The following is a 27,699-nucleotide window of genomic DNA, read 5'->3' as shown; positions in this document are numbered from 1 at the left end:
GAACTTCTCCTTCAGTGCATTCATGCAAACATAGAATAAATGAATTTGCATAGTTTACAACAAGGATGAAATCTGTCTCAGCTGATTTTTTTCATGCTGTGGAGTCTCATCATTTCATTCAGATATACTGCATATTGCTGCATTTTCTTTTCTTTCTCTGTTACTCTCTAAAACCACAAAATTTGTAGAAATAGTAAAAATTTCGATGTGCAGAATATGAAGGATATTAACAAGCAAAGGAAAATATTTCCTTTCCTCCTTCACAGTCTGTTCCAGTAATGGTAAAAATAACTTGCAGCAATAGCAAAATTACAGCTATAAGAGAGTTCTAACATTTTTAGGTTGTCTTATTTCCCTTAATTTCCACTTCTGTACCAAAAATGTTTAACTCTGGCTAAATTAAATATACAATGATGTGCTACTTGAATCATAAGCAGTAAGTATTTAATATATACAGTGTCTTACATGCTGTAGTATAAGAGCTTTTAGCTGTCCGAGTCAGTGGGTTACTTATCATCAATATCCCCCAAAATCATCTCCCAAACCCCATTAGAGCTGCTTTAGCACATACCATATTTGATGCACGTACTATGTATTTTTAGGAAACACACATTATTTAAAGATCTCCCTGAGATATGTTTGATCTCCAAGCACTGTGTATAGAACTACGACATTTGAGCAAGCAAACAGAAGAACACGGCAATGTTTTCCTTTAGAGAGGCTGCAGGATACGACATTAAACAGATGATATTGGTAGTACTTATGGAAGATTTCATCAAGTACACGTGAAGTTGACTGTTCTTTCCAGACTACGCCTCTACTGCTAATCAGCCTCGGCTCCATTAATTGCTATCAATACTTCAGGAACAATGAGCCCTTCAGGGATCCTTACTCATTGTGGGCAGCTGCTTACCACTTAACTGTGGTTACGTCTGCAGGTGTGTTTCAAAACACACCGTTTCTGTGATAAGTAAAATTTTCCAGGCCTTTGTAGCAATTATGCATCCTACAGATTTCAATATAGCTATATTAGCACTATCACCTTTTTGACCATGGAAATTTTCTGTTGCTTCTTTCCCTGGGGTGGAGAAAGTTGTCCCCAAAGGCAAAAGTTGATACTTGTTTACAATCTGATTGCCACAATCTCTTCAGTCTTGTGGTTTTGTTTTTGCTTTTTCATTATCTCTACCTAGGAACTGGTTTTATACTTTTCGGGGTTTTTTTTAAGCAATATTTGGCTGATGAGCTCTAAGAAACTCTGCTGAGTTAACATGGGTTTACATTCCTCCCTTGGCCAGTACCTTTCACCTTTCAATGAAGGCACCCATGTTCAGTGGAGCCTACCAGGTTTTGTTGCATTCCAGTGTAGGTGGAGTATGTTTTACTTCTAGGCTGATTTAGAAAAAGCAAGAACTCTTAACTTAAACCCAGTAAACAGTTTAAAAGTTAAACAAACAAAAAAGGCCCTCAGAGTAAATTGCAATAAAATACATAAGTAAATACACATAAAATGTACAATAGTATGAAATTCTGTTAACCACTTTGAAACATCATGATTCTCTGAGTTGGGTGTATGTCCACGTGCCTATGTGAAGTGTGTCTGTGACTTTTGTCTTTTTAAATGTAAAAAGAAAATCCCAGAGATCCCCCATTGCCAGCCATCTGTTTCCTGTATGTTTACCCTGCTTCTCATTTAGAGATTCTTAAGATACTTAAACTTCTTTTCATATTTTTCCAAATAATAGGTGTTTATATATTTTGAGTTAATTGTTTGACTGCAGAGGGAGCTGGCGATAAAGTTTTCAAGGTAAACAAACATGATGTTTCTATGGGAACATTTAAACATTGTAGTATTTGGAAAGAAAAGATCAGAAACAAAATGCTGATTTTTAACTTTGTTTTTCCTTCGGGGGACTGGCAGGGGAGAGTAGGCTGGAGAATATGTGAATTTGTTAAGTTAACTGCATTTTTCTCTGGGCCCTGCAAATTTCTATAGATAAGTGTTGTAAGAGAGGATGATTTGAATATGTATCTTTCAAGATCAATACATTTGGTCATCTACAGATCTCTCAGATATGAAAGATAGCTTTTCTGTAGTAAGGTATCATTACACTGCCTTAAAACTACACAAGGAAATTCCACAGGTAAATCTGTAAATTTATTTCTTCTGATGTGGAAAAGAAAACCTGAGCTAATAATAGTAGCTCATACAAAGGTCGTTATGAACAGAAACTCAGTAGGAATACATGACTAAAATAAGAGCACTGCAAAGTATTGACAAATACCTGCAAATGTTTCAGAATATCCACTTATATTTGTTAGTATTAAGAATGCTGTGGTTTTTTTCCCCTGACTTTGAACTTCAATGTCATTGTAAGAAGCATAAATTAAAATTCAGAAAAATTAACTGATCTGTTGCAGGAATGTAGGTAGTCTGTTTCCTACTGTATCATCATCTTCGTTGTGCATTGCACTCAGTGGTGAAGGCTAGAAGCTAACTAATTTACTAGCTGTCCAGTTAGTTATGTCTTTATTTAAAAAGTGGATTCTAAAGCTGTATTTTGAAAAGTTAATTCAATTACTTGAGTAACTGAATGTGGAGAAGATTTTGTTTCAAAGACTCATTTCTTGTGGCAAATTGCACCAAAAAGGTGTAATTTTTCTTTCTTAGTGTCTTCCCTACCCCATTCTGTACAGAACAATAAGACAAAGATGGCTCTATTTTGAAAGCTATATAACATGTTCTATTCTGCAGATAAAAAGGCAAGTTGTATGTGACTAGGTAGATTATAAAAAGACCACATTGCATGCAAATTTTAAAAAACTGAGGACTCTTTTATATATTCTTAAAACAATTTTATTGCTGCAATTTCTTTAGATACATTGACATCCAAAAGTTTATATTGTATTATTTGTTACTACAGCAGAAGATCAGGCAAGTTGTAACGGGCCTACTTAGGTATGTTTCCCTCACTCTCATCTCAGTTATTTGTCTAATTTAAAGCAGTTAATGAAGTCATAGTCAACTACAAATCAGTAAGTGATTTGTATCAAAGTGCAGACAAGGGAAAGTGATGATATGCTTTTATTGTACCTTTTTATATAGCACCCTTTCTGTTCCATCTGTCAAATTTTGTAAGGTTTTTTTTTCTTCCCCCAGATACTTTCCTTTTTCTGAACTAACAGCTGACCTAAGGAGCTCTTTCATCTTTCTTCCCTGTCCTGTGTTGACATGCTGGCACTCCACAATGAAACAGAAAATAGTGGGAAATGTCCACCAGTCACCATGCAAATGAAGAAGAAAGAAAAATTAGGATTTAGGAGGCTAAATTAGTTTATCATTAAATGTTGACATTTACTTGCTAATCTGCTGGTTTATTATTCCTGAAATAACAGAATGATAATAAATCCCTCCAACTCTTGCCTTCCAGTCTGTCAGGATATGATCTGGTGAAACTTCTGTGGCGATCCAATTAATCAGCAGTGATCCCTGTTTTGTAGCATCTTCCTAATCAATTCTTGTAGGAGATAAAGCTATCTAAAATTTCTTGGGCATCATATGGTTAATCCAGAGGTTAAATAATATCTCCCTGTCATGGTGTTTATATTCTGTGATTAAAAATAATTTTCTCTCCTTAACGTTTCTTCTTTAATCTGCAACTCATCTGGCACAACCCAACGTTTGCTTAGTCATGTGTTTTGTACTGGAGTACTTAATTGATTTTTTTGCATTTCATTTCAACAGGAGTTTGAAATTAATCATGAAGTTTTCATTGTTCTAATCTGTGTGTTATTATCTTTGGAGGATGTTTTTAAACTTGTATATAATGCGTTTGTATTCACCATTTACAGTTTGATTTTAAAAAAAATTAAAATGATTAAACACAGGGAGAGGAGAATTTAAAGGGAAGGTTCTTGTATGTATTACAATGGATAGGCTGCCTAATGCCTGTCCATTCAGAATCTTTTAGTTTTCTGTTTATTGGAGTAGGAGAGTTGTGAGGAAATGGAATTTCTTTTGTTATCACTTGCCATCAGGTTTTTGTATGTAAATGAGAGTACATAGTAATTTACAGAAAGATCATAGAGCACAGTGACAGAAAGGTAACTGCATTACAGGTTTTACATTTTGTGCAGCAGGGGGCTGTATTTACCAGCGGTATGTGAATAGATGTTTATTGTTGTGTTTTTCTGCAAGGACCATGAGTGTATTTAATTAATACCATAGGGTATTTAATTAAAAAATGTATAATGTTTCAGTTCCTTTTAAGGCTTAGCCAAACTTTCTCACTTACTGGCGTTTGTCCTTTGTTTTGGAGGACTTAATATTACAATACTTGGTTTCATGGTAGCTTTTTAGTATCTATATCAAGGTATTGAAAAGGTATGTTCTTATAGCACCTGAACTATTTCTTCTTTCCTTCTTTAAACATTATTCCTGTATGGTTTTGTTCATAGTGTGTATGTATGCTGTGCGTGTAGGACTGGAGTTTTTTGACCAGCAGTGGCCTTCAGATCTGTATGTGTACTTTGCGCAGTTTTCTCCTATCAACCTGTGGAGGTCTCTTTTACAGCTCCTAAATAGCCTGTTTACAACAAGACAACTCTGAAATGTCCCCTTAATGTACACTGCAGTCTATAAAAACTGTATACCATAATTTTGTGATCATAAACAAAATAGTGGTTTTTATATTTCTCTGTTACTGTGGCAGCTTCATGCAACTGAAGCAGCTCTTTGTGCTTCCTTGAGGAGCACTGTCCATGAATGTCCATTCTCTTTGCTTTTCTAATAAGCGGCACAGATAGGACATGATCAAGTTTTTCTGCTACCGTGCTCCTGCCTCAAGCCTTTCAGCAACTGAGTTCTTCCTGCAGAAACATGTAATTGCCACAAAGGGTAGGTAGGAAGATTGGCAAAGGACTCTAGAATTGGTAAAAACTTGTTTTGGATTCTGAACCTCTTACTTAAAGGAAAAGATTTTGTGTTACCAAGTTCCATTGAAAATCTTGAGTGTTATTTCCTTGCCCATTTCAACTCAAACTGTTTTAATCAACGATCCAAATAATATTTTTTTGCCCGGCAAGAATCTGTGACTCTCTCTTTTGCCAAGGTATTAGTAGTCCCAGGAACTGTCTCATCCATCATCAGATCACAGTTGATTTAGGATTTTACATCTGCGAGGTGAATGGATGAGGACAGTTAGTAGTCTGGTGAAATGAGCAGCTGTGTTTCCCCTGAGGAAACTGCTAAACCTTTTTCTCAGCCCAATTTAGCAGTTTAGAAATTGCTCAGGTAAACAAAACTTTGGTGCTACAGAGCAAATTTTGGGATCAGTATGGATGCCTGTTGTCTTGCTTTGTCACAAACCTCATGAAGTGGAAATTTTAACAAAGCACATAAATTTCCTTGGTTGCCAGCACTAACTTGTGTAGGAAAACAAGCTCAATTATTGCATATACCTGTATTTATTTGAAAGTCAGATATCTAGAATTTTGGGTTGTTTTATGCAATGACTCGTACACTTTGAGATTTCTGTAAGAATGGAAAGGGTTTTGTGTGAAGCTGTTGTAAAAGTGACATAACACCCACTTTTTATTATGTGTTATTGTCTAATAGATGTTGTAGTCTGGTGTGCAAAGATTTACACTCATGATACCAGAGCATAGGTGCAATAAATGTCTTCTACAGTAATTTAATGCCTTAATATCATCTTAGCAATCAGTTAAATCTTGAATGCGTTATAGGGCAAGTTTTTATTTGCTGAGGCTTTTGCTCACAGTAGAACTCACTCATTACAAGCGTCCTGCAACTCTGTTTACATTCCACTAGAGCAGAGATGTAACTTTTTATCAGGGTTCCATTTAAAGACAACTTAAACATATTGTAATGTTTCTTTTCTGCATTTTCTTTTCACAATGCAGTCAAGTTCAGAATTATCATTTTAAAGCTCTTTGTTTACATATCAGACACGGCGTTAAAATATATTTTGCTGTGGTTTAGGTTTAACATCAAATATTTTTCACTTGCTAGTAATTTTAGATTTTTCTCTCTTGTGACCAGCCACCTGATTTTTTTGAACTTTAGGAAAAATCATTGCACATTTTCCCCCTGAGTAGGATGTTTGATTCATTATGATAATTTAAAGAACAGACTTTTTTTCCCCTCTCCATAGATTTACTTGACACATTTTCTGTTTAAAAAAACAACCAAGCCAACCTCCTCAACTTTTATCTCTCTCAGTAGGACATATGGGGGAGTGGGAGCTGGAAATTGTGAAACTTTGCTTTTTAAGGTACCTAGAAAAGTCAGATGTGCAGAAAGAAGTATGAGTGTGGTTTAAAGAAAGCCTAGTTTCCTCAGGAAATGGCATATGACTGTGCTGTCTCTTGCCAGTAACTTTTCAACCCATTGTCCAGTTTCATTTTTAAAAAGATATAAAAAATAACAGCCAATAAAGATAAACTCAAGTTTTAACATAATTGTGGGTGGATGGAGGTGAGCGACCCCAATTAGTACCACTGTTGTGAGGAAGGCTGCGAGAGTGTAGCCATTTTCTGTTCTTTTGGCAGGATGCTGCCACGGATGTGTTGCTCTGAACTAACCACAGCCTTCTCATGGCAAGAGTGTCACAGAGGTAATGAGGGACCGAAATTCTGCTGAGATGTGTGACAAACACAGGGCCTGCTTCCACAGGAAACCAATCTTCAGCAGCTCTGCCCCTCGCAGCGTGTCCGAGCGCGTGGAGGGGGCTGCGAGGTGGTGCCTGCCTGCAGCAGGATGATGCCTCTGCTGTTATCATGTGTTCTCAGTGCTATCTCTCACTTCTTTACATTCTGATTCAGATCATGAGGTCACATGCCATGCATAGGATGTGGCTGCTGCTTCGCTTAATTCTGGTGACGCCTTACTCTCTTTGGAATGAGAAAGCAGCATCTTATCGTTAATCTTTACCCTTAACAAAGAGCCCACACTGGAGCATCAGACTTGCAGGGCTGAGCTCTATACGCTCTTCATTGTTTGTTACGCCACTTCTCCCCAGCAATTGACTCATCCCATGGCTGCATACTGATTCTTCCTCGGCTTGAAGTTGTCAAGGTTGGGAGATGTGCCTGTGGAGCTATTGGACAAATAATGCTGTCAATGTATCTTGCAGCATCATTAAATCATTAATATGTTTAATGCAAAAGACCCCATTTTAGTTGGAGGTGGGGAGAGTATTGGAGGAAGTGAACTCTTCATATCAATTTTTCATGGAATCCTGGAACAGCATTTTTGATGTGTTTGGAAATGAAAAACGTTGTAGCAAAAGCAAGATGCTGTTTTATTAATGAAAAGGTACAGTGTGATTGGAAAAAATCCAACAACTTGGCTTCAGGAACATATTTCACATCAGCAAAAGAAGTAGGACCATTTACCTTGTGTTCTCTCACTTTGGTGGCTACCAGCAGTAGTTCTGGTATCAGTAAAGGAAACGGCATATAATTTTGCATCATTATTGATCAAATCAACATCTGTTGATTTCTTCCCTTGTGGTTTATGACTCTCTTATTTCAGCTGCTGAATTAAGCAGAAACATTATGCCCGTGTTCTGGTGCTTTCTGTGTTCAGCCTGAAAAACCTGTTCTCTTGTTTTCGTCATTAGCAAGCTTTTCGGTTTTTATAATGAAATAGTGCAGTGTATGTCTGCTTCCTAAACCTAATTAATATGCCTCTTTGAAACCCAAATACATTAGCTATCAGCAAGAGCAAAGATAAACATGCCCTAATTTAAAGACATGGCATTAAAAAAAGTTTCAGAGGGACCATAATAGTGGTGAATGTCTTGGAAAAAAACTGGTGAAAACACAGAATGAAATGGCGTGCAGTTGTGCAACTGTTACCACTGCACTGTGTAACAAAACCCAGTAACTAGGGACTCTAAAACTAGTAGTTTCTGCATGTCAGAGTAAATATTCTAACATATACTATAAAGTTGTTACAAATCATGGAGTACTTTCTTGGAGGAGGAAAAAAAAAGGTATGGTACTAGCTTATGTGATGAGAATATGTTGTGTCTGCAAGGGCAAAGAGCCTATAAATGTTTATTTCCTTGAAAGCAAGTAACCTCTGGCAAATTTATGTTGGAGATTTTTCTGATACGTTGTTGGAGCAAACTATATTATTCCTTATAGTTTCATAAATAAATATGAAAAAAGTTTTGTGTACAGCTGTGTTTATTTCATAGGGCCTTCTGACAATCTTTTTAGTAGGTCATGTCAGTTCTGTATCAGCTTTTTTTTACTTGGATAGGGATGTTTTGGTATGTAGAGCACACAGACAGCAGAAGTAAATGGATTCCTGTTCATGTTTTTCGGAAGAGCAAGGAACAGCAGTGTGATCTTAGCAATATTTAGCAAATAATTATTTGGGCACTTGATTTTTTTTTTTTTTTTTTCCCTACAGCAAAACTACCCTTAAAAATAATGTAAAGAAGCATTGGATACTTATTAGCAGTAATTTTTCCTTGATGGAGTGTATGAGCGATGTTTCTTACAGCTTTCACACATGGCTAAGTTTTGACATTTTTTTGTTGCATTTATTTTGGGAGGCATCTTAAAACAGATAACCTGGAGTCATAGGCCTGAAATTTCGGTTTGACTCGGTCTTCTGCCTATGACAACATACACCAATACATTTGAAACAGTGCGAATGCATGCTACGAGGCAAGCAAAATAACAGTTAATAGTTGCAATTGCTGCTCTGACATTGTATTCAGGCAGAGATTGTAAAAGGAAAGCAACTAAATACTTGTATTAAATAAGATAATCGATAACAAATCTCATAAGTAAGGTAAAATAAGAAAGATATAGGCCTTCCTGCATGCACAGACAATCTTGCTTTGAAAGAGATGGGAAAATTTCGTCCATTGGCAGAGTAACCCATCTCTGGCCTACTTTACAGCAAAATCCCATTTCCTGTCTGATCCACTGGTCTCACTTAACATGTTAATGCCTGTTTTTGCAAGAATTGTATTAATTTGGAGGGTGAGTGTGTATTCATCCATACAAATACATGTTATTTTTTATATAGACATATATGTATATATGTATTCCTGAAGAAACTGGCTCCAAATCTCTCCTACTCATAAATGCACTTTTGAATGAATGTACTTTGACCTGGGACAAAACAAAATATACGCTTTCAGAGTCATCACTGGTATAATTATAGGATTCTGTACTTGTAACAAAATTATTTTGTCAGAGTTTTCTGTGTGCTTTTGTAAAATAGTCTTGGACTGAAATTACTGTAATGTAGTTAATGTATTTATATTGAAGAGACTAGAAAACAAGTTGTTGCCGGCAGAACTAGAGATGAGTGAACATTTTCAGTCCCGGGTTGATATTTTGAATTGAGCTTTAATGGAACGATAGTTTAAACGGGTTTTAGTCCATTGCATTCATGGTTTCTATAGTGATTACTATGGCAACACTGATGCACAAAATGTTCCCACAGGAACCCAGCTGTGAATAATAACTGAGAACTGAAAACATTTTGCTTTTGCATCTCAGGTTAAGTATCCCTTCAGAAATTATGGAAATAGTGGAAGCGTGGGGGTTTTGCTTACTTAATAGGAAGTCATTCTGCTACATGAAAATCCAGATATTAGGAAAGGAGTGTTTGGTTTTGGAGTACATACACCCTTGGAATACATTGCTGAAGTATCATCCCTCAGACCAATAAACAGCTTTAGGAACATTGGGTGTAAAATTCGGCACTGGCTTCAAAAGTTTCATGTTGTAAAGAAACTTCCAATGCCACATCTGTAGTACAAAATCTTCTGCTCAGGAATTATAACTTAGCTTTTATTAACATTATTATTTGTTATGTAAACGGGTTTACGTAATTCTTGAAGATAAAACTATCTTGGTAGCCTTCTGACCTTGCTGTGCAATCAAGATAAAGATCACAAAAGTCATATGGTAGAGGTCAGTATTTGTTGACTTCAGTGTCTATTTATAAATTGCCTTCAAAAACTCTTCTGATTTTTGCAGAAATAAATTTGTCAGTGTTTGTATTAAACAGAATATCCTGATGTCAGAGGATGCAATATTTATTGAAACTGTTTGTTGTTAAATCTGGCCCTCCTTGTATGTGTAAACTGGCCTTTGTGCATATAGTTGCCTTGTTTGTATTTATTTTGCTTCCATTCAGAACAAAGGGGAAACCAGTCCGGTGTTTATGATATGAATAAACTTTTAAACTTGAAAGCATTTTAGGGCTTGATTTGATAGTTTTTCTGTAATGGAGTAAGACAAAATGCTTATGAAGCTCAGAGGATTTATGGCCACAATAAAAAGTCCTAATAAGTTATATCAAACAAAGGAAACTAATCAATATTAAAAGGACACTGCTAGTTCTTTTCAAGATCTAAACAAATATGTTAAAACTGGAAAAGAAATTGTGAGGATCACTTTGTTAAATATGAGGAGAAAAAAATTTTCTAAGCTCAGGGGGCTGATAGTTGCTCTTACAGTTATTTAAGCAACTTAATTGGCACTACTGTGCAGAGGAAAATGAAGATGAAATGGAGATGAAATGAATATTTGTCTTATTTGGGTTCCTGCAGCTTACAACCTGCTAATAATGCAAGTAAAAGTCTTACAAGTGAAAATGTCTTCATAAATCTCAAAATTCCATAGTTTGATCTTGATGACTTGTATGTATATATCATATATTGGTTTAAACTTTGATTCGCGGCATTTGTAGTTCATTTTGGTGCACGTAACATAACTAAGTTCAAAAAAATTGATTATGGCAGCTTATTAAAGAAAACTTGTATTTAGTACGTAACTACTCAAAATGTTTGCTTGTCTACAGATGTTTCAGCTCCAAGTGTCCTAAATATTTTGTTAAGCATAGTTGTGTTTATTGTACCTATTGATCTTAGCCATCTAATGAACTGAAAGTGTTCTCTCCCAGGTTTCATGTTGTCCTAAAAGAAAAAAACGGTGTTTCATTGGCTGCTTATCTTTAAAACAGCACCCAAAGGTAAAAAAAATAAAAATAAAAAATCCTAAGTCACGCTACTTCAAATTTCTGAGTAAAAAACTCTAGAAACAGGGAATGGTTTTTTGTAAAAGTTGAAGTTTTTCCTCCAGACTTGATATAAATATTGAAACTCATTTACGTAAAATGTTTTGTTATTAATGAATTCCTGACTTTTTCATTTCTTAATATTCTCTGTTCTTTATTTAACTGATAATGCTTCAAGTGCGGGAGAAGTTCTGTTATGCCATAGTAAATACCTGCTTGTGTCCTGAGCAGAGTCCCAGTGTGCTGTGGAATTAAAACTTTGGGATTTTTTCTGTCCAGGTTATTGAACTATGTGTGACAAGGTAGTTAGTGGAATTTGCCGTGACAGCCTGTAATCCTTTAGGCATGGCAGAGGGCAGAACTAGTGTAGACATGAAATTATGCAGTATAATTTGACTTTTTGGGGGTGGTAGTGACTGCATGCTGAATATAAGTCATGGGCATGATTGCACACACTGGGAAAAGTTCAGTTTATTTGCTCCAGCAGTCTAACAGGCCTGTTACAATCTCAAGACGTTCTGGTCCGTCTGCATCGAAATTACTGGAGTGGTTCTTGTTGCTCAATTTAAAACACCTCTTCATGCAAGAATAATCTTTCTCAGTGAAACAGGATTCTGAAAGTTACAGTCAGCTATAACTCATCACATTTAATAAAAGCAGGTTTCCTTCCGTGATTGACTGGCTTAATGCCGTATCCTTGAGAGTGAGGTGTGAAAAGTGTCACACAGCACTCTTTAAAAGGTGTACAGGAGTTTTTCCGCTTTTCAACACAGAGAAGCCTCTAAATTGGCTGTAGGCTTAATAACATAATGATCCTATTTGACACTTTTTTGGCCTTTTTTGGCCTTTTCAGTTGAAATGCAAGCTATAATGCAGAAAAATATAAAGTTGCAAATGAAAGGATAAAGAAATAGCAGTAAGGAGTTTTAAAATCTTGTATTGCCCACAAATGTTACTTGTTTTAAGTAGAGCTGCCCTCTTTATTCAGTCGTTCTGATCTTCCTAAATGCCTGTTAGTGAACCACAGCTTTACAGAAATTCATGTTTGCCTTCAGAGAGAGAGCCAGATGATATGAATCCAAACAAAAAGGATTTTCAGAAAACACCTGTTTCCTTTATCAAGAACATGACGTGATGGCACTTGAATGATCATTCTGAGGGTGTTAGTAGCTTCTCTGTAGGCTAACTGAAAATGTTGTTTGGTTGGATTTCACAAGCTGCTGAGAAACCCCTTGTCTGCTTTCTCTGGGTGATGTTTTTCTATCTAACCAGTCGGTATCTAATCTTGCGAAACTAAGTGGATTTTCCATCCTTACGTTCTCCATGAGACCATACTTTTATTTTGAAAGTAAAATTATTCTTTCCTTGAGCGTGAGTATTGTGAGGTTTTTGCATGGAGGCTTGCTTTTTCTGATACTCTCATGATGGGGGCTATCTAAACATTACTGTCAGATCTTCCCCCCTCCTTGGACCACAGGATCTTGTCTGGATAGCTGACTGTAGGGTAGAGATAAGCAAACATTTCTTTTTAATGAGGACTTGTTCTCTTTGTAAAGAATTCAACATCTATCTGTGATACAGCAGTGGGAGGGTGCAGTGACTAGAAACTAACAAAAGTGTTGTTGCCTTTCTTCTTGGTGTTATTGAAATGCTATAGGAATAATTTTAGGCTATGCATTCAAAGTGAGCCAGTGAATTTTCTTATCTTAACTTTTACAATATTTATGAAGCAGTGATATTTTATTATAGAAACATAATGCAGGACTCTCTTCTCATCCTCCGCAGCATCAGTGCAGCCGTGCCTTTGACACACAGCCGCAAAGCCTGCATCCTCCTGTTGGCCAGTAGCCAGGGCTTTCTGTTTCAGTTGTGAATGGGGTTCCTATATGTCAAGGGGGAGTGCTTTTATAGTGGTATATATCAGACGTAATTTGTTGCATTAACCTGCAGTAGTTGCAGATGAAGAAATAAATTATGTTTAAAGCTTTAAATCAAGCCTGCATTTCTTCAGGAGATTAAATGTTACATGATTAGGAATATCTGAGTTTTAGAACAAAATGTAAACTTTACTTGGCCTTCAGATTTTTTTTTTCCTCTTTCATAAAATTAGTAGTCATTTTTACAGGAAATTAATCAAATGCAGAAATGAAAAATGCTTTTTGTAGCTTCTTTGGGTTTTGTTAGTGATGCTTTATTTTATGGTGCTGTGCATTGATTCATAGCATAAACAAACATATTCTGAAGAAAGCATGAGAAAAGCGTAAGTGTGGGACAGCTCTCTGGTATGTGTACCTGCTTCAGTGGTGCAGGCTCTGTGTGCATCCACATTCACCACAGCCATTTTTCTTTCTTAAAATACTTATGAAACATCATTCATGACCGTAGGACAATAAAAACTTATGTTAGTATTAGGGAAGTCAGCCCAGCTACTTAAAATCAGTCACCTGTTTCTTTTCTTGGTGGATATCTATTGTTTCTCTCAAGGTAGTAAATATTCAGACTTAGTCATCGAAGTGGCCTTTCCTTCTCTCCCTCTTCTCCCCTGTTATGTCTCCATAGATGCTGTGGGAACTTGCAGAGCTCATGTCTGCAGGATTGGACCTTGATAAATTAAACATACGTACAATCTTTATGAGATGATTTGGTTTTGGAAGAATAGCATATCAAGTAAATTCCATATGAACTTAAAACTTTTCTGAGCCAAATTCTACTGTGCTAGATTTGTTTTTTTCCTTCTGGGAAATAAATGAAATTTTCCACAATCTCGTTTTAGTGCCAGAGGCCCAGAGTAGAAGAGAAATAGTATTTGAGATTTCAAGTTGAGGAGTCAGTGTTTTTTATGAAGTAGGTCAAACCATGGGCTTTTTTCTGCTTTTAAAATCAGTACCAAAGGTACATTAATTTCTTATCATCCGTAACTTAAAACATCTAAGGGAATCGGTATTGTTCAAAGCTAAAATGCTCTTGCATGTCTTGGGCTTCACCAGGTAAACCACTTGGAATTTCTTTTTTTTTGGTGCAATTTAGTATCACAAATATCCCAGTGTGTTAAAATAGATGGCTTTTATGAACAGTGTATTAGTGTATACTTTTGACAGGTTGAGCAGATGACATTACAAAGAACAGTTCTGAACAGCAAGCAGTATTTATTATTTAACAGTATCTTCATAAAATATTCACAGCTGTAGTAACAACCTTTATTTTAGCAGATTGAAAAGAAGTTTTACTTAGCACAGCTTGTCTCTAAGTGGTTTGAGCTTTCCTTTTGTTATCTGAATGAGTACGCATGTAGATTTGTGAAATGCACTTTTAACTTCAAACAGATGCAGCAGCTGAGTATTTTAAACAAAACACACAGCTTGGATATTCGTCTCTAAAAAAAATACTGTTGTAGTCAGTGATTCTGAGTGCAGAGAGACTGCAGGATTAGATCAGATGAAGACGTAAAAGTTATGTGAGTTTAGTACAAACTTCCATAAATCCTTCATTTATCTCATCATCATGCTTCAAGACAGATAACTCACTCTTTTTAGTCAATGTAACAAACTTTAAAATATTCAGTACAGGTTGTAGTCTCTAGATTCCTTTATATTTATATACTTACCAATTGTCATTATATAATGAACCTACAACACAGTTGCACAGAAAAACTCCACTGATTTATTCTGGGAGGCATGTTAATTTGTGTCTAAATAAAGATTTCAATAACGATATCTTTGTTCAACAGAGATTTTATTATATGTATTCGTAGTAGCAGTGTGAGGGAACCTGAATAGAAAACCCTGCACATCTTAAGGATGAAAGCATTATTTTATGACTTCTAATTCTTAGCAGTGTCAACAAAATTCTGGTGAACATAGCTAGGGTTTATCCTGAGTTTTATGCAGAAAGAACAGTTATAGGTCATATTCAATCTTTGCAAAAACTCTACAGTTTCATTGTTTCTGTAAATGTTACCGCTACTGGTGATAGGTGAGAAAAAAGTTTAATTCAATTTTTAATTTAAGTTTCAGGGCAGAATTGGAATATGCAAAGCATACACTTATTAAACTCATTTTTGCAAAACCGTTTTGAGAAAGATCAATGTTTTGTTTTGGGAAAAGCCTTTATGATGATGCTGGTTTAATATGAAATACTGGATTTATTTCTGAATGCAAGCAGCAGATGGGACAACATAAACATACTAGAAGACAAATAATGCCTACTTCAGTCTTGACAGAGATGTGTGTTTATTTTTAATTCAGTGTTCCACAGTGAAAACCAACTGACTTTTATGCATAATTCACTTTAACACTTTATTTTCTGGTTTCTGGTAATGTCTTTATTGTATGTGAACTTCTGTAGTATGTACTTAGCTGTGAGAAAGAAAACAACATCTCTATATCTGTAATATTTTTTTATTTAATGGTTTATCTAGTTCTTTCTCCTTTTTCTTTTCTTTTTTGTTTTCTCTTCTTTTTCCCATCTCGCCACCTCTCCAAGTGATTTTCTTCTGTAAAGCATTGCTTTCTGTTGGGTGGTGTGTAATGCAGCCTTGTGTTACAAGAAGCATAGGGAGTTGATTTATTGTAAGTAACCTAATAAACAATATAAATTAAGTGTACAAGAAGTTCTAGAACTTTTATTCATGATGACTTAGGACTTCAAGTGATTCTCATGGGTCACAGAACCTGGGACCTTACAGATCTGAAGCTGATAATTCACTATATGTTTAGTTCAGTGGCTGTTTACTCTCCAGGCTACAAAATAGTGGTAGAAGCACCTTGGTTAAAGAAAGACCAACAGCTCAGAGGATATTACCATTGTTAAGAGTTCCTGCAGTAATAAATGTTTTGTTCAATAAAGTTCCAAATTATCCTTGTTGAACAGCAGGATCACTAGGAAACACGCGGGCAAGCAACTCGATATAGTTCAGTCATTCCCTGGTAAATGTTTCAAGGGATCTAAAATGCATCTGAGGTACTGAGATGTGAAGATGCCATTTCCAGGGCTTATTTTGTCAGGGCTGAGCTTAAAGTTCAAATGGAAAATAACAGTTAAAACTTCTACTAAAGAGGAGGAATTTGACATACAAACAGATAGACATGGCTGAAGGCTGAGTATCTTCATGGGCTGATTTTCCAAGTGGCAGGCCTCTGTTTGCACTGTTATCAGACTGGATGGACTTGGTTTCAGGCCTTTGTTTCCAAGGTAGACTTTCCATAGTGATTTCCAAACCAAGCTCAGATAAAGGTTTGTTGACCCCTTCTCTCCCACGGTCTGAAGAGTTCTTATATAGTCCCACCTTCTAATCTTTCCTTCTTGAATTTGGTGACTTTTAGCTAAGTGAAAAAAGATCCATCTGTAAGAAAGGTCAAGTGTTATAAATTGCAACTTTGAGATTACTGTTGGAAATAACTCTAGAGAGGAACTCTTCTCTTTCCCTTGCAATTATGTACTTCCTTTTCTCAGCCATGATTTAGTCTGTGGTCATCTATCCAATGTGTTTCAAGAGTGTTAGTCACAGTGCATGCAGTTATAAGAACCATCCCTGTCTTGACATTACTAAAGTCTAAAATAAATTACTCAGATACTAAAGTGCCTCTAAAAGTCAGATCTGCCCATCGCTGTTAATGCCTATTAGTTTGCTCCTCTTTCCATCTTTTAGCTAATGTTTTATTTTGTTCTCTCTGCTACTGAATTATTCCAGTGATGACTTTTATTATTGGGGCTGGTCAGTAAATTATTTTCTTTCCAAACTAAGTGGGTCTAATGCATCTATTGATATAGTATGTTCCTCCTATCAAACATAACATTTATTGGTTATTTGAAAATTAGAATTCTTGGACAGTTTTGTAGCTTTATGGTTTTGTATTTAAAATATCAAATAGCAATTTAGTATTTTAATTGTTTTATAATACAGGCTGTTTCTTAATTAGCTTATACTCTGCTGCAATTCAGAAAAGATTTATGCAGTAAACAGAATGTTCAGAAGTAACATTAGTAGTGCCCTGCTGAAAAAAAGAGCAAGAGATTAATTTAAAATGTATTTGAAAAAATTCGAAATACTCTTATTCTTTTTCAGTACAGTTCTCACTGATGTTGATGGTTGGGAAGACCAAGAGATCAAAATAACTTTAAGATAGTGAAGGACCAATCTGAAAACTGTAAATGATGTTTCATTCTTGGTAGAACTGTATTTTGTTACTTGGGGTGCAGTTGGGAACCAGAATTTGTATTTTACTTCATTTTGATTTGTGTGTCGGCTGAAAAATGATGGTTCAGAATAGAGGTCATAAACAATTTATGAATATGCTTAGCCTAGATGGTGTCTAGTGAACAGTGAGATTTCTAGAAGACTTGCAGTATCACAGGAGGACAGTACTTTTGAGTTTTAATGTCTTGATAAGCTTGAGATGGGCTATATGAAATTGTTTTTTGTAATGGGAAATTAGACTTGATGTGTTCAATGTGTTCCAGGCTTAAACTTTGAATATGCCTGACAGAATGGGAAATAGGGAAGTAATAGCCAGGCCAGATTCATAAAAGTGAAAGGTTTTGAAGAAATCATTTAAGGTAGATCATAGGGTGGTAAACGAGTCTAATGCTTCAGCCTGATTTCCGCTCATTAGAAGAGCGATGCACACATTCGGTGAAAAAACAACTTTGCAAAGAATTTTGTTACACCCTTTATGTGTCAGATCAGGTCAGTAAGTCGTGGAGGGAATATACAATAACTTCATTATGTTTCACTACCTTTTTAATTAAATCCTTTTAGTAAAACTGGCTTGTTTCATTACGCTGCTGCATTTTAGGCTCTTTAATAGCATTACAATAGTATTAAAAAGAAAGGAGTTAGCGCACCATTGTGAATAATAGATTCATTCTCACCAAAATGGAGTAAGGTTCTTGACTAATAAAGATGGAGGATACCTTCTATCTAACTATCATAAATCCTGGTATCTTGAAGTTGAAATGCCTTTTATTTCCTCTGTATTTAGCTTAATTAAAATAGAACTAGTGCAGTTCTTAATAAACTGGGAAAATAAATGAACAGAATTAAAATATCAAAGAAAAAATGAGATTTTTTTGAAAAGTGAGTAAGGAGCACAACTCTAGAAAGCTCACCGTACTTTTTGGAAGATCTGACTCTGGTTCTAGTATGAGATCTGTGAATAAAAGGGGTGCAAAACACTGTTAAGACAACTGATAATCTGTGTAACTTGATCTTGTTAATCACATTTTTCTCTTTTCATAACACAGATCAAGTTCCAGTGAGGCTTTTGGGTTAGGAATTCAGTTTCATAGTATTTTAACTTGGAAAGCTGTAGTAGGAGGATTTATTAGTGGGACAGTATTTAACGCTAAAGATATATGCTGCCTTGAGCTTTTTAATGACTTTATCAATGTGCTTCAGATATTGATTTTCTTTCTGATTGGCTGGCTGGTAGAGTGAAAAACTGAGAAGATTTTTATCTGAACCTTTCATGTTACAAAAATGACTTTATTGTCCTGATTATAGTTTATTATTTGCATTATGTTGGCACCCAAAAAAGTCTACTGTGATCACAGCACTGTGATGTGTTTTAATGCATGTAATAGGAAAAATATCTGTACACTAAATATTTTACACCAAAATAGAGAAGACAGAAAAAAGACTGACTTATCTCAAAAGATAAGACCATTGCTACCCTGACTCCACAGAAAAGAAACTGAGGCGCAGTGGGTTGGAGTCCTTCAGGAACTATAAGCAACAGGAATGACTCCCAGGTCTTCCATGTGTTAGTCCAGTGCTGTAACTGCGAAACCTCCATCTTCTTATTGTTGGATGGCGAGGTTTGACAGGCAGCAATTTAATTTGCTATTTTTTAACCGAGTTTTTGTGTTCTTGTTATTATTTGTGTAATCTATGTAATTGCATGGTTGGAGTTGCAGTGTGCTCAGCACTTAAGTCCCACCACCAAACTATTTGTTGCTTTGGTCAACTCCAACAGGTCAGTCAAGCTTTGATCTGACTTCATGTGTAAAATCTCAGCAATGTTTGCCTAGCTTTGTAAAGTAGTTTAGCATCTTACTGGTGAAAAGCACTCATTAAGAGGGAAGTGAAGAAATGTTATGGATACTTTTCAGAAATAATTGTACAGCCATAATTATAGGGTAGGAGAAAGGTTTTTGGAATGAATAAAGACTGGAGTCAGCTTCTCTAGTTTTTAGCGTCACACAAAGCTATGGCTAGCTTCCTTGACATGGCTGCTTTGCGTAGCTTCACTGTTAGAATTAAAGGCTCTTTAGTGTCCCCATCTCATCCAGCTGGCAGACTGCACCATCTTACATCACCTGACATAATTGCAGTTTCATAGACCCACACTCTTCAGGTCAGGGTTGTCTCTGCTTGTTGAAAATCAGTAGAAGTAATAACTTGCTGTCAAACATCAAGTCAGTGCCTCTCTGAAGGCTTGTAAGGCTGCCATGTCCCTTAGCTCTCAATCTGAATTAAAGCATTTAACTAAACTGAAGAGAGAAGCCTGTCAGAAATACAGCCAAGGAAATCTAAGGTGTCTCAGTACTTGAAGCCTGTGTTTCTCTTTTCTCCCTCAATTGGCACTCTGTTATTGAGATAGAAGATATGACAGCTGAAAATGTAAACACTTTTCCTTGTCTCATCTTGCAGGCCGAAACAACAGCAGCAGAACAATTTTTCCTTGTTTCCTTCAACCAAGGGCTGGAATTTCAGAGGGGTAAGTTTGGTATAGTTTTGTTTGTACTCTGTAAAATTCCCTTCTGCTTCATTCAGTTGCAGTGTAGCTGTCATTAAAACATGAACTGCAAGTACTAAAATTATGGCAAAGCAATTAACAATGGAACTCTTAATTTTGTGATCTCCTAAAAGGTTTTCTAAAAAAACAGCCTTTGTTTATGTGACTTATTATGAGGTGTGAGGGAGACCATTTGATGTGAGTTAACGTAGAATGTGATTTAAAAAGAAAAAAAAATCCATGTGTTTTTGTATCTGAAAATAAATCAGCAAAACTGAACTGATATATACTGGTTTTTAAGTGCTCATTTAATATAGATATTTGTAAAGTTACTTATTGAAAGCTTGTATATAAAAATTTTGCAGAAGTACAGTTGGAGAATGATAATAAAAATTACATGGATTTCTCACAAGGTAGAAGGGACTAGGTTTTATTTCCATTTGGTTGGCTGAGGAAGGGAATACAGAAGCATGTGTGTTCCTACAGTAACTGAGTCAAAAGGTGCATGAAAAACCAAAGCAAGTGAAACTGAGAACCTTATTATTTGCTGGAGGTATCAGAAGCTTTTATTCATGTCTGTTTCAGGTTTCAGATGTACTTATGCAGATGAATGTTTTCAAAGAGTTGTGTTGTCCCCTCTCTGTCCCCTGTGAAGCCGCCTATGCCATTTCTTGAAAACCTTAATGTGATGGTGGCGGAGCTGGGATGGCAATGGTGCGTTTGCCACATGTATAAGTACTGTAGCTTGGGATACAGTCTAGGAGGAGGAGTTGGCCACTGTATGTTGTGTCTTCAGCCATAGTGTTACTGCAACCTTTAGCTCAAAGAAAGGTCTTTTCTGCCTTGCAGACTTCCTTTTGTATAAACAATCTATGACCATTACCCATAATGTGGACTGACTTATACTGAATCTAGAGAGTTCAGTTTTGTATTCAGGAGAGCATGTAAATATATTTTCTCTGAGCTTCTTCCAACAAAAGATTTAAGTAGAAAAACATTACTTAAATGCTATGCTGAAAGGGTAATGGTATTGACAGATTTACTGGTCTGTGTTGGTCGTAATATGGTGAACTTCATTAAAATGAAAAATACTTTTCACAGTGTCTGATACAGACTCTTGCATTCTAATTTGAATAGAATATTATATTAAATAGAGCATCCACTATTGTATACTGTGAGCTTTTTGTTTTTACCATTGATTTCTTACATTGCACCACAAAACTACAGGGATGAAGTTGTCAGTGTTACTGAGAAAATAGTCACTCAGAACAGCACTGTCAAGAACACAAGGAAAATACCAACAACCTGTAGATTAGTTATAAATTTCAGAGCCAGTTTAAAAGCAAAATTTACTCTAGTATTTCTCCAAATTCTCAACTATGCTGGAAAAGAAATTGAAGAAGAATGTTGTAGGCATGAAAACGGTAAGAAGAGTGTTGTAGGTATGAGTTGTAGCTGAAGAAACAGTGATCCCAAGTTCAGAGCACAATAGTTCAATGGGAGTGAAGGTCTGAGGTTGGTAGCTGTGGCTCCACAACCTCAGTGAAGTCAGTAATCCAGGCTGCATGGCAGGGGTGGACTGGGCTAATAAATGAAAAACAGAAGACTGGGGAATAAAAGATTTGTTGATTTCTCCTCTTGATTCCAACCTGAAAGGAGATAGGAATAGGTATTATTTATAGTCTGATCAGAGAAAACAGGCAGCGAGTAAGGGGTCTTCAGACTCCTACTTTTATGTGTGGAAAGGAAGATCTGTGGGAGCTGTCTGCTACCTTATTTTTAAGGAACTTAGGGGTGGCTAACACAGATGTCAAGTTCTATAGCTGTAATATTTCACAGAAAGCAGAGTTGTAAGTTCAAGGCAATTGGAGTTAATTGTTTGAAATAAACTACTACATCAAGAGAAGAACCCGTATCAGTTGTTCACTTGATTTGTTTAGATGCTGAAACCATGACAGCTGAGCACTGAACAAGAGACCCAAGTCTCTGCTGATGTTTGCAATGTGTGAGAATCAGCTTTATTTTGATGGATGGAAAAATTATGTTATGAAAAGCCCAGTGAGCAGACTTGGAGTCACAAAGGTTTTCATAGAAATGGTGAATGATGAAAGGTTAACTTTGATGTCTTTTCTCAAACAGGGCTAAAATCTTATTGGGCAAAAGAAAGAAATTAATATTGACAGTGGAGCAGTGCCCACATTTGAGTATAGCAAACAAAGCTCTGGAGGTGACTTACTCATAGCATAGATGTTTAAAAAAAACATAGCTATTTCTAGATTACAGACTGTAATACAGGATCATTTCAACAGTTGCAAAAAATAAGAGAAAGAGTGGTTAAGCGTCTAATTGCAACATTGTGTTCATCTACCTATTCTCACTTATGCAGGCAGTTCACTGGTTTTAAATGTCTCTGTATCATGCTGATAAAGTGTGCATGTTAAAGCATCCTTGAACATACACCAACGTAAACCTCAAAGTAAGATAAGGAAAGCCAAGATGCTAAACATTTACCAAAGAAACTCCTCTGCACTTCTCTTTTCCTCTCCTTGCTTAAATTTATTTTATCAGAGGAAACTTTTTTCCATGTTGAGCAGTTCTTTTGAGCCCCATGGTTAGAGATCATATTTAATTTTCTCAACGGGGATTTCCATGTCAGGATGGTATAATTTGTGTGTTTCTACTAATGCTGTCATTTTTAGATAATGGTAGCAGTTACTTCTAGAACTTTGGACAGTGTTTAGGTATCAGTGGGGAGAAGGGAGTTTATTTTGATTTATAATAATAACAATAAAAAATCCTGGTTTAGAGTAAATTTAGGCTGAAAGTTTACCGAGCTGTGCTCTTTGCTGTACGCTCCTCTTGCATATACATACGAGACATCAGGTTAATTTGAAGAGATTGTATAGTCAGGTGTCCAGCAAGTAGAGTATTTTATAGGGAAGGTATTTATAGTGAGAATTGTAATTTCAGAGCAAGAAACACAGAGCCTGTGGAGACAAGAATATTGCAAACTGGAGGGACAGGGTAATGGGAAAACCAGAACATAGGAGATGAGGTGGTGGATGTGGTGCTTGGAGTAGAAAAGGAATAAAGCAAAGGAAGACACTGAGTATAGGATTGGAGAGGGGAAGAGGAGGAAGCTGTGACTGGGGAAGAGGAATAGTCAGGATGGGGAGAACAAGGAAGAGTGAAAGAAGTAGTTACAGAGAGAGAGAGAGGAGAGGGGTAAAGTATGGAAATGAAGGAAAGCTAGTGAGTGTGAAAGCAGAGGTGGAAGTATGGAGTGAAGGCAAAAGTCTTCTAGAAAACACAACAGGTTCATCAGTTGAGCTTTTGCAAATGTTGACTCCAGGAAGTTTGAAGACACTGTGTGGGTGGCGAGAAATTAGTGGCCAGGGCTTGGTAAGGAGAAGAGGCGTGAATATCTCATGGGATGGGGCAATTCAGGGGCAGGTCAATAATGTACATAAAGAAAAAAACAGCACAGATCTTAGCACAGAGGTTGTTATTAATTCTATTTTTGCCCTCTCTTGTGTTTACCATTAACTCTTGCTCTTTTTTTTCTCATCTCTATGCTACCCTTCCCTTAAAACCTTGATGCAGGTAGAAGTTTTTCCTCAGTAGTGCTGTTTGGTGCCTGTACAAGAGACAGCAGTTTAATATGCTGCTTCTAGTATCTATGAAAATAATGTGTTATGTTGCCACACATAGTGGGAAAAAGTTTAATTTAATAAAGCATCCTGTGAGGTTTACCTTTGTACAGTCATGCACATGCAGTTAGAAGATGTCAGGATTAAAGCTTCTGTGGTTGTTTCCTAGTTATGATACAGTCTTGAGTTACACACTTGTGTGCTTTTTTTTCCATAATAAGAGTAGTCAGGATTATTTATAAAAAAGTTCTGAATTCAAGAAGACTAAGAATCTCTCCTGTGGAGTTTCAGATTTCAGCTGCTTTATCTGACTCCTCTCCTTCTCCCTTAAAATTGCCCACTTTCTCTTTTTGCCAGCAGGATAATTTGCAGACTGCCTTAGGTATGTGAGTAATGGGCCTGTTTTACTGAAATTCTTTAAATGATTTTTTTTTTTTCTAAAGATTTATTTACATATATTTGCCAAAGCAGTGATACATAGCAGTCCCACTGTTCATATGATGACGCTTCAGATGTCTATGAAGAGACTGCCAGGCAAACAAAAGAAAAGTGGTTACCTGATTAGTGAAGAGTATTTGGGTTGTAGATGTAACTAAAGAGGATGCTGGTTTTATCTCTGCTTGTTGTTGATATTTCTCTCTACTGATACATCAAGAGCTAGCATCATTTCCTGCATATTTTAAACAAACCCCTAAAGCATCATGATGGTTTCTCTACTTTTCTTTCCCCTACACACCAAATGTGGCTGAAGAGCTTCACTCTAAAATTATAAATAAATAGGAAATCTAAACCAACATTTTCTACTTGAGGCATGTGTTTGGTGTGGAGTTGTCTGAAGATGGAAGAGAATTTACTGCAATATGCTTCTTCCTATTTCCTGCTTTTTTGTTTCCTTTTTAGTTTTGCAGAAGCATTGAAGTAACCAAGCTGCAGATGTGGTCACCTGTGAGGAAGGCTGATCTAGTTTATGAGAAGCCTCACATAAAAATGTGCTAATTACGCTGAAAGTCAATTTTAGATGTGTAAGTGGTTTCTGTGCTAGATTTGCTGTCAGTGTGTGTGGGGAAAAGGTGTCTTTCATGCCAAATGGGAAGAATTCCATACTTTTCAGACAGTATTTGCAAAACAGTATGTTTATTTTGTGCAGGCTGGAAGATTTCAGTTACTCCCTTCAGGGTGCCTGAATCTAAACATGATAAAAGTTGCTAAGAGAGAAGTTCTTTTCTAGCTTTAACTTGATGTTTAACTACATAATTACATACTATCACAGAAAGCACTTCTTTACCTTTGCTGGATTCTGACTTGCTTTACTTGATGTCTGTATCCACTGATACTTGTTTGCTTAAGCAACGATGTTACCTGTAACAGGCACATATTAAAAATGGTGTCAGGCAGGTCTTTATATACTTGTTGAAGCAAAATTATGTGCTAGTGTCTCTAGATGAAATGTGCTTAAACACCATTATCTCATAGTACGACCAATATGATTTTAAAACGCAAGTTGGCATGTACATTAAAAAGCTTATGTGATTTTCTGTTATTTTACTGTTCTTGTCTTTTGTGTGCACGATTTAAATAGAATCCTCTGTAGAGGAAAAAAAAAGTTTATTTGGCATTATTGAAACCATAGCTGTGAGTGGGATACTTACACCTTAACAGTCAGAAGCTAGTTCATTTCTGTGTCATAGAAAGACTCCTCCACGTGGGGGAGTCCTGCCGGCATCCCTGCCATCCCGGCCTGCCCTGGTACCGTGTTCATCCATTTCCCTCTGGGAACAGTCCTGCTCTTTCTTCTGACCACCTGCACTAGGTTACAGAGATGCTCCGTGGATGCTTGATCCCTGACCCGTCTCATTCCCTCTTTCTCTTTGAAAAGAAAAATTATAAATTCCATATTCCTTCTTCTCCTTTCTAACAGATGATATATTCCTGTGCTTCATTTGCTCCTTTTAGATCTCTTCCTCTGTCTTCTTCCAGTGGGTTGCAAGCTCTTCCATTCCAGAGCTTAATTGCCCCAGCGCTTCTTTTTTGCTGTCTTTGTTCAGGCTTGCCTTTATTCTGCCTTTGTGGAGGTGCTGTTGTGCATCTGTCCAGCCTTGACCTTTCTTGGGTCAGAATGAATGTGATACCTAGTATTAGAAGTGGTAAGAAGCAATTTTATAAGTCTTACTGCTTTAATGTATTAAAAAAATGGATGCTGTAAACATAGAGCCTGTATAATGAGCTTAGTATAAGCTGAGTTTCCCTGTAGCCTTGCAGTTCTTTCTTTGGAGCATTGCAGGGAGCCGGAAAACTTTACTTCAGACTGATGACAGCAGCAGTGCAGGGGGCAATAGGAGTGTTAAAAATTCCCTTCCATGATACACAATTTTGAGTTCGGTGTAGTAGAGCTTATGAACTACAGTAAGTAGACAGCCTGGACACTGATTTTTATTTGTAAAAGAGTTGGTTTTGATGTCTCCCTGCTTAATCTATGGGCGGAGTTTTAAATGTTTTAGCTTATTATTGGTTTTGTTTTTGAACAAACCATTGGAACTGTTGTTGATTAGTCACAAGACTAATTGCTCTTGGAACAGCAAGGTTTATGTTGGCAAACAAATAGAGATACTATCAGAAATTCATTGTGTGGCATTTGCGTAACTGGAAAGCAGTCAATTCCATCTGCAGCTCCAAAACACACATCAGAATTGTTATATTCTTAATGTATACGCTGAATTTAAAAAGCAAATCAGTGTGACCAGTTAGACAATTTTGAAGAACTCAAGAATGTATTATTCCAAGCTGATGTGCTGACCAGCATGGTTTAATTGGCATGATAATTTTTATCCACAGTGTGAGATGTTGTTAGTTATGATAAAATGTTTTATTTGAAATTACAGCAAAACATCATGTGTTCATATATTAGTTCTTAGGTTTGCATAATTTTTATCCACAGTGTGAGATGTTGTTAGTTATGATAAAATGTTTTATTTGAAATTACAGCTCCACAGTGTGAGATGTTGTTAGTTATGATAGTTAGTTATGATAAAATGTTTATTTGAAACCATCATGTGTTCATATATTAGTTCTTAGGTTTGCATGTCTTTTTGTAGAATCAATGACTAGTGTAAATTACAAGGTTCTCCACATACAGCAGTACTTGAATATGTGCTGGAGAGACATTTATGAGTTATTTATAAATGAGTTGTCTATAAAGGAGAATGATGCAGGCTGGTCTTCAGACTTCGCCAGGTTTCTAGTAGTTTGGGACTTAGGTAGAAAAACCTGTGCATGTTTTATGAGCTGTTACTACTCATGCTATCGAGAGAGTGCTGCAATGCTTAGGAGTTTGCAGTGTTTTCATTAACTCAATTCAGTAGCTGTTTTATTGAACTTTCACAGTATTTACATATAAAATAATCTATCAGTTAAGTACATAGCCATTAAACCTCTCCAGTTACCTAGTTTACAGGGCTACTTGCCAGTTAATTACATGCTAGTTAGATAAATTACACCTTAGATTATATGTTTCTTGGGACAAGAATTTTGAGGAATGCTTATAGAGCAGTTGGCTAATGCATTCTTGAAATAAAGAAACTGTCATAGGCTTTTACATCTTTAAAACTTTTCCATCATTATTTGTATTGTGAAGGGTAGATACTCTGTTTATTAAAGCTTAGTTGTTCAATTAATATTTTGAGTTTTTCTGATAATGAAAATGCTGTGATATCCCTGTTTGGAAAGATTTCTTATAATTTCATGTTATCTTTTCACAGAATAGATATATTCTTGAAAAATACTGTATGCAGTCAGTCATTCTGTTAACATTGTAGGGCTTTATTTTATGGATCTTTGTAAGTGCTTTGTAGCAAGATTATTTTTGTTCCGGGTGTGGTTTGTTATTTAGAGTAGAAATATTCTGTATATGCTATAAACCCATCATGCCAGCTATTCTGCACATACAAACAATACTGAGCTTGAAGCAACATGTGATAAAGCAGATAGGTCCAATTGTCATTCTCTTAGCCTGAGTTTGATGTTCTGTTATATAGCAGATTTCCTGTCTTTAATCATAGAGTGGGTGTTACCTTGTACTCCTGCTGTCATTTACTGTTCTTTTCTTTGTTCAACAGCAGATGAACTTGACCCCTCTTCAGTTTTACTCAAACCAAACTCTGCCTGTTTCTTTGTATTTGTTTTCCCCCACCCCCTACCCCCCCCCCGGCTGCCTGCTAAGTCTCTCTAATGCAAACAAAAAGTT

The 27,699-nt window shown here is 36.3% G+C and overlaps 1 protein-coding gene across 1 annotated transcript in view; it reads left to right on the top strand.

Annotated features, from left to right (window-relative positions):
- Positions 1-27,699, top strand: part of ARHGEF3 (Rho guanine nucleotide exchange factor 3) — a 138,734-nt gene that overhangs the window by 25,015 nt on the left and 86,020 nt on the right. The window contains exon 3 of the mRNA XM_014943251.1: positions 19,725-19,791. Coding sequence (XP_014798737.1) covers positions 19,725-19,791 — 67 coding nt within the window. The remainder of the gene's footprint in view (positions 1-19,724; positions 19,792-27,699) is intronic.

The sequence above is a fragment of the Calidris pugnax genome, unplaced genomic scaffold (assembly GCF_001431845.1).
Source record: "Calidris pugnax isolate Ruff unplaced genomic scaffold, ASM143184v1 scaffold128, whole genome shotgun sequence".
Classification (NCBI taxonomy): domain Eukaryota; kingdom Metazoa; phylum Chordata; class Aves; order Charadriiformes; family Scolopacidae; genus Calidris; species Calidris pugnax.
This window is presented reverse-complemented; position numbering and strand designations above follow the sequence as displayed.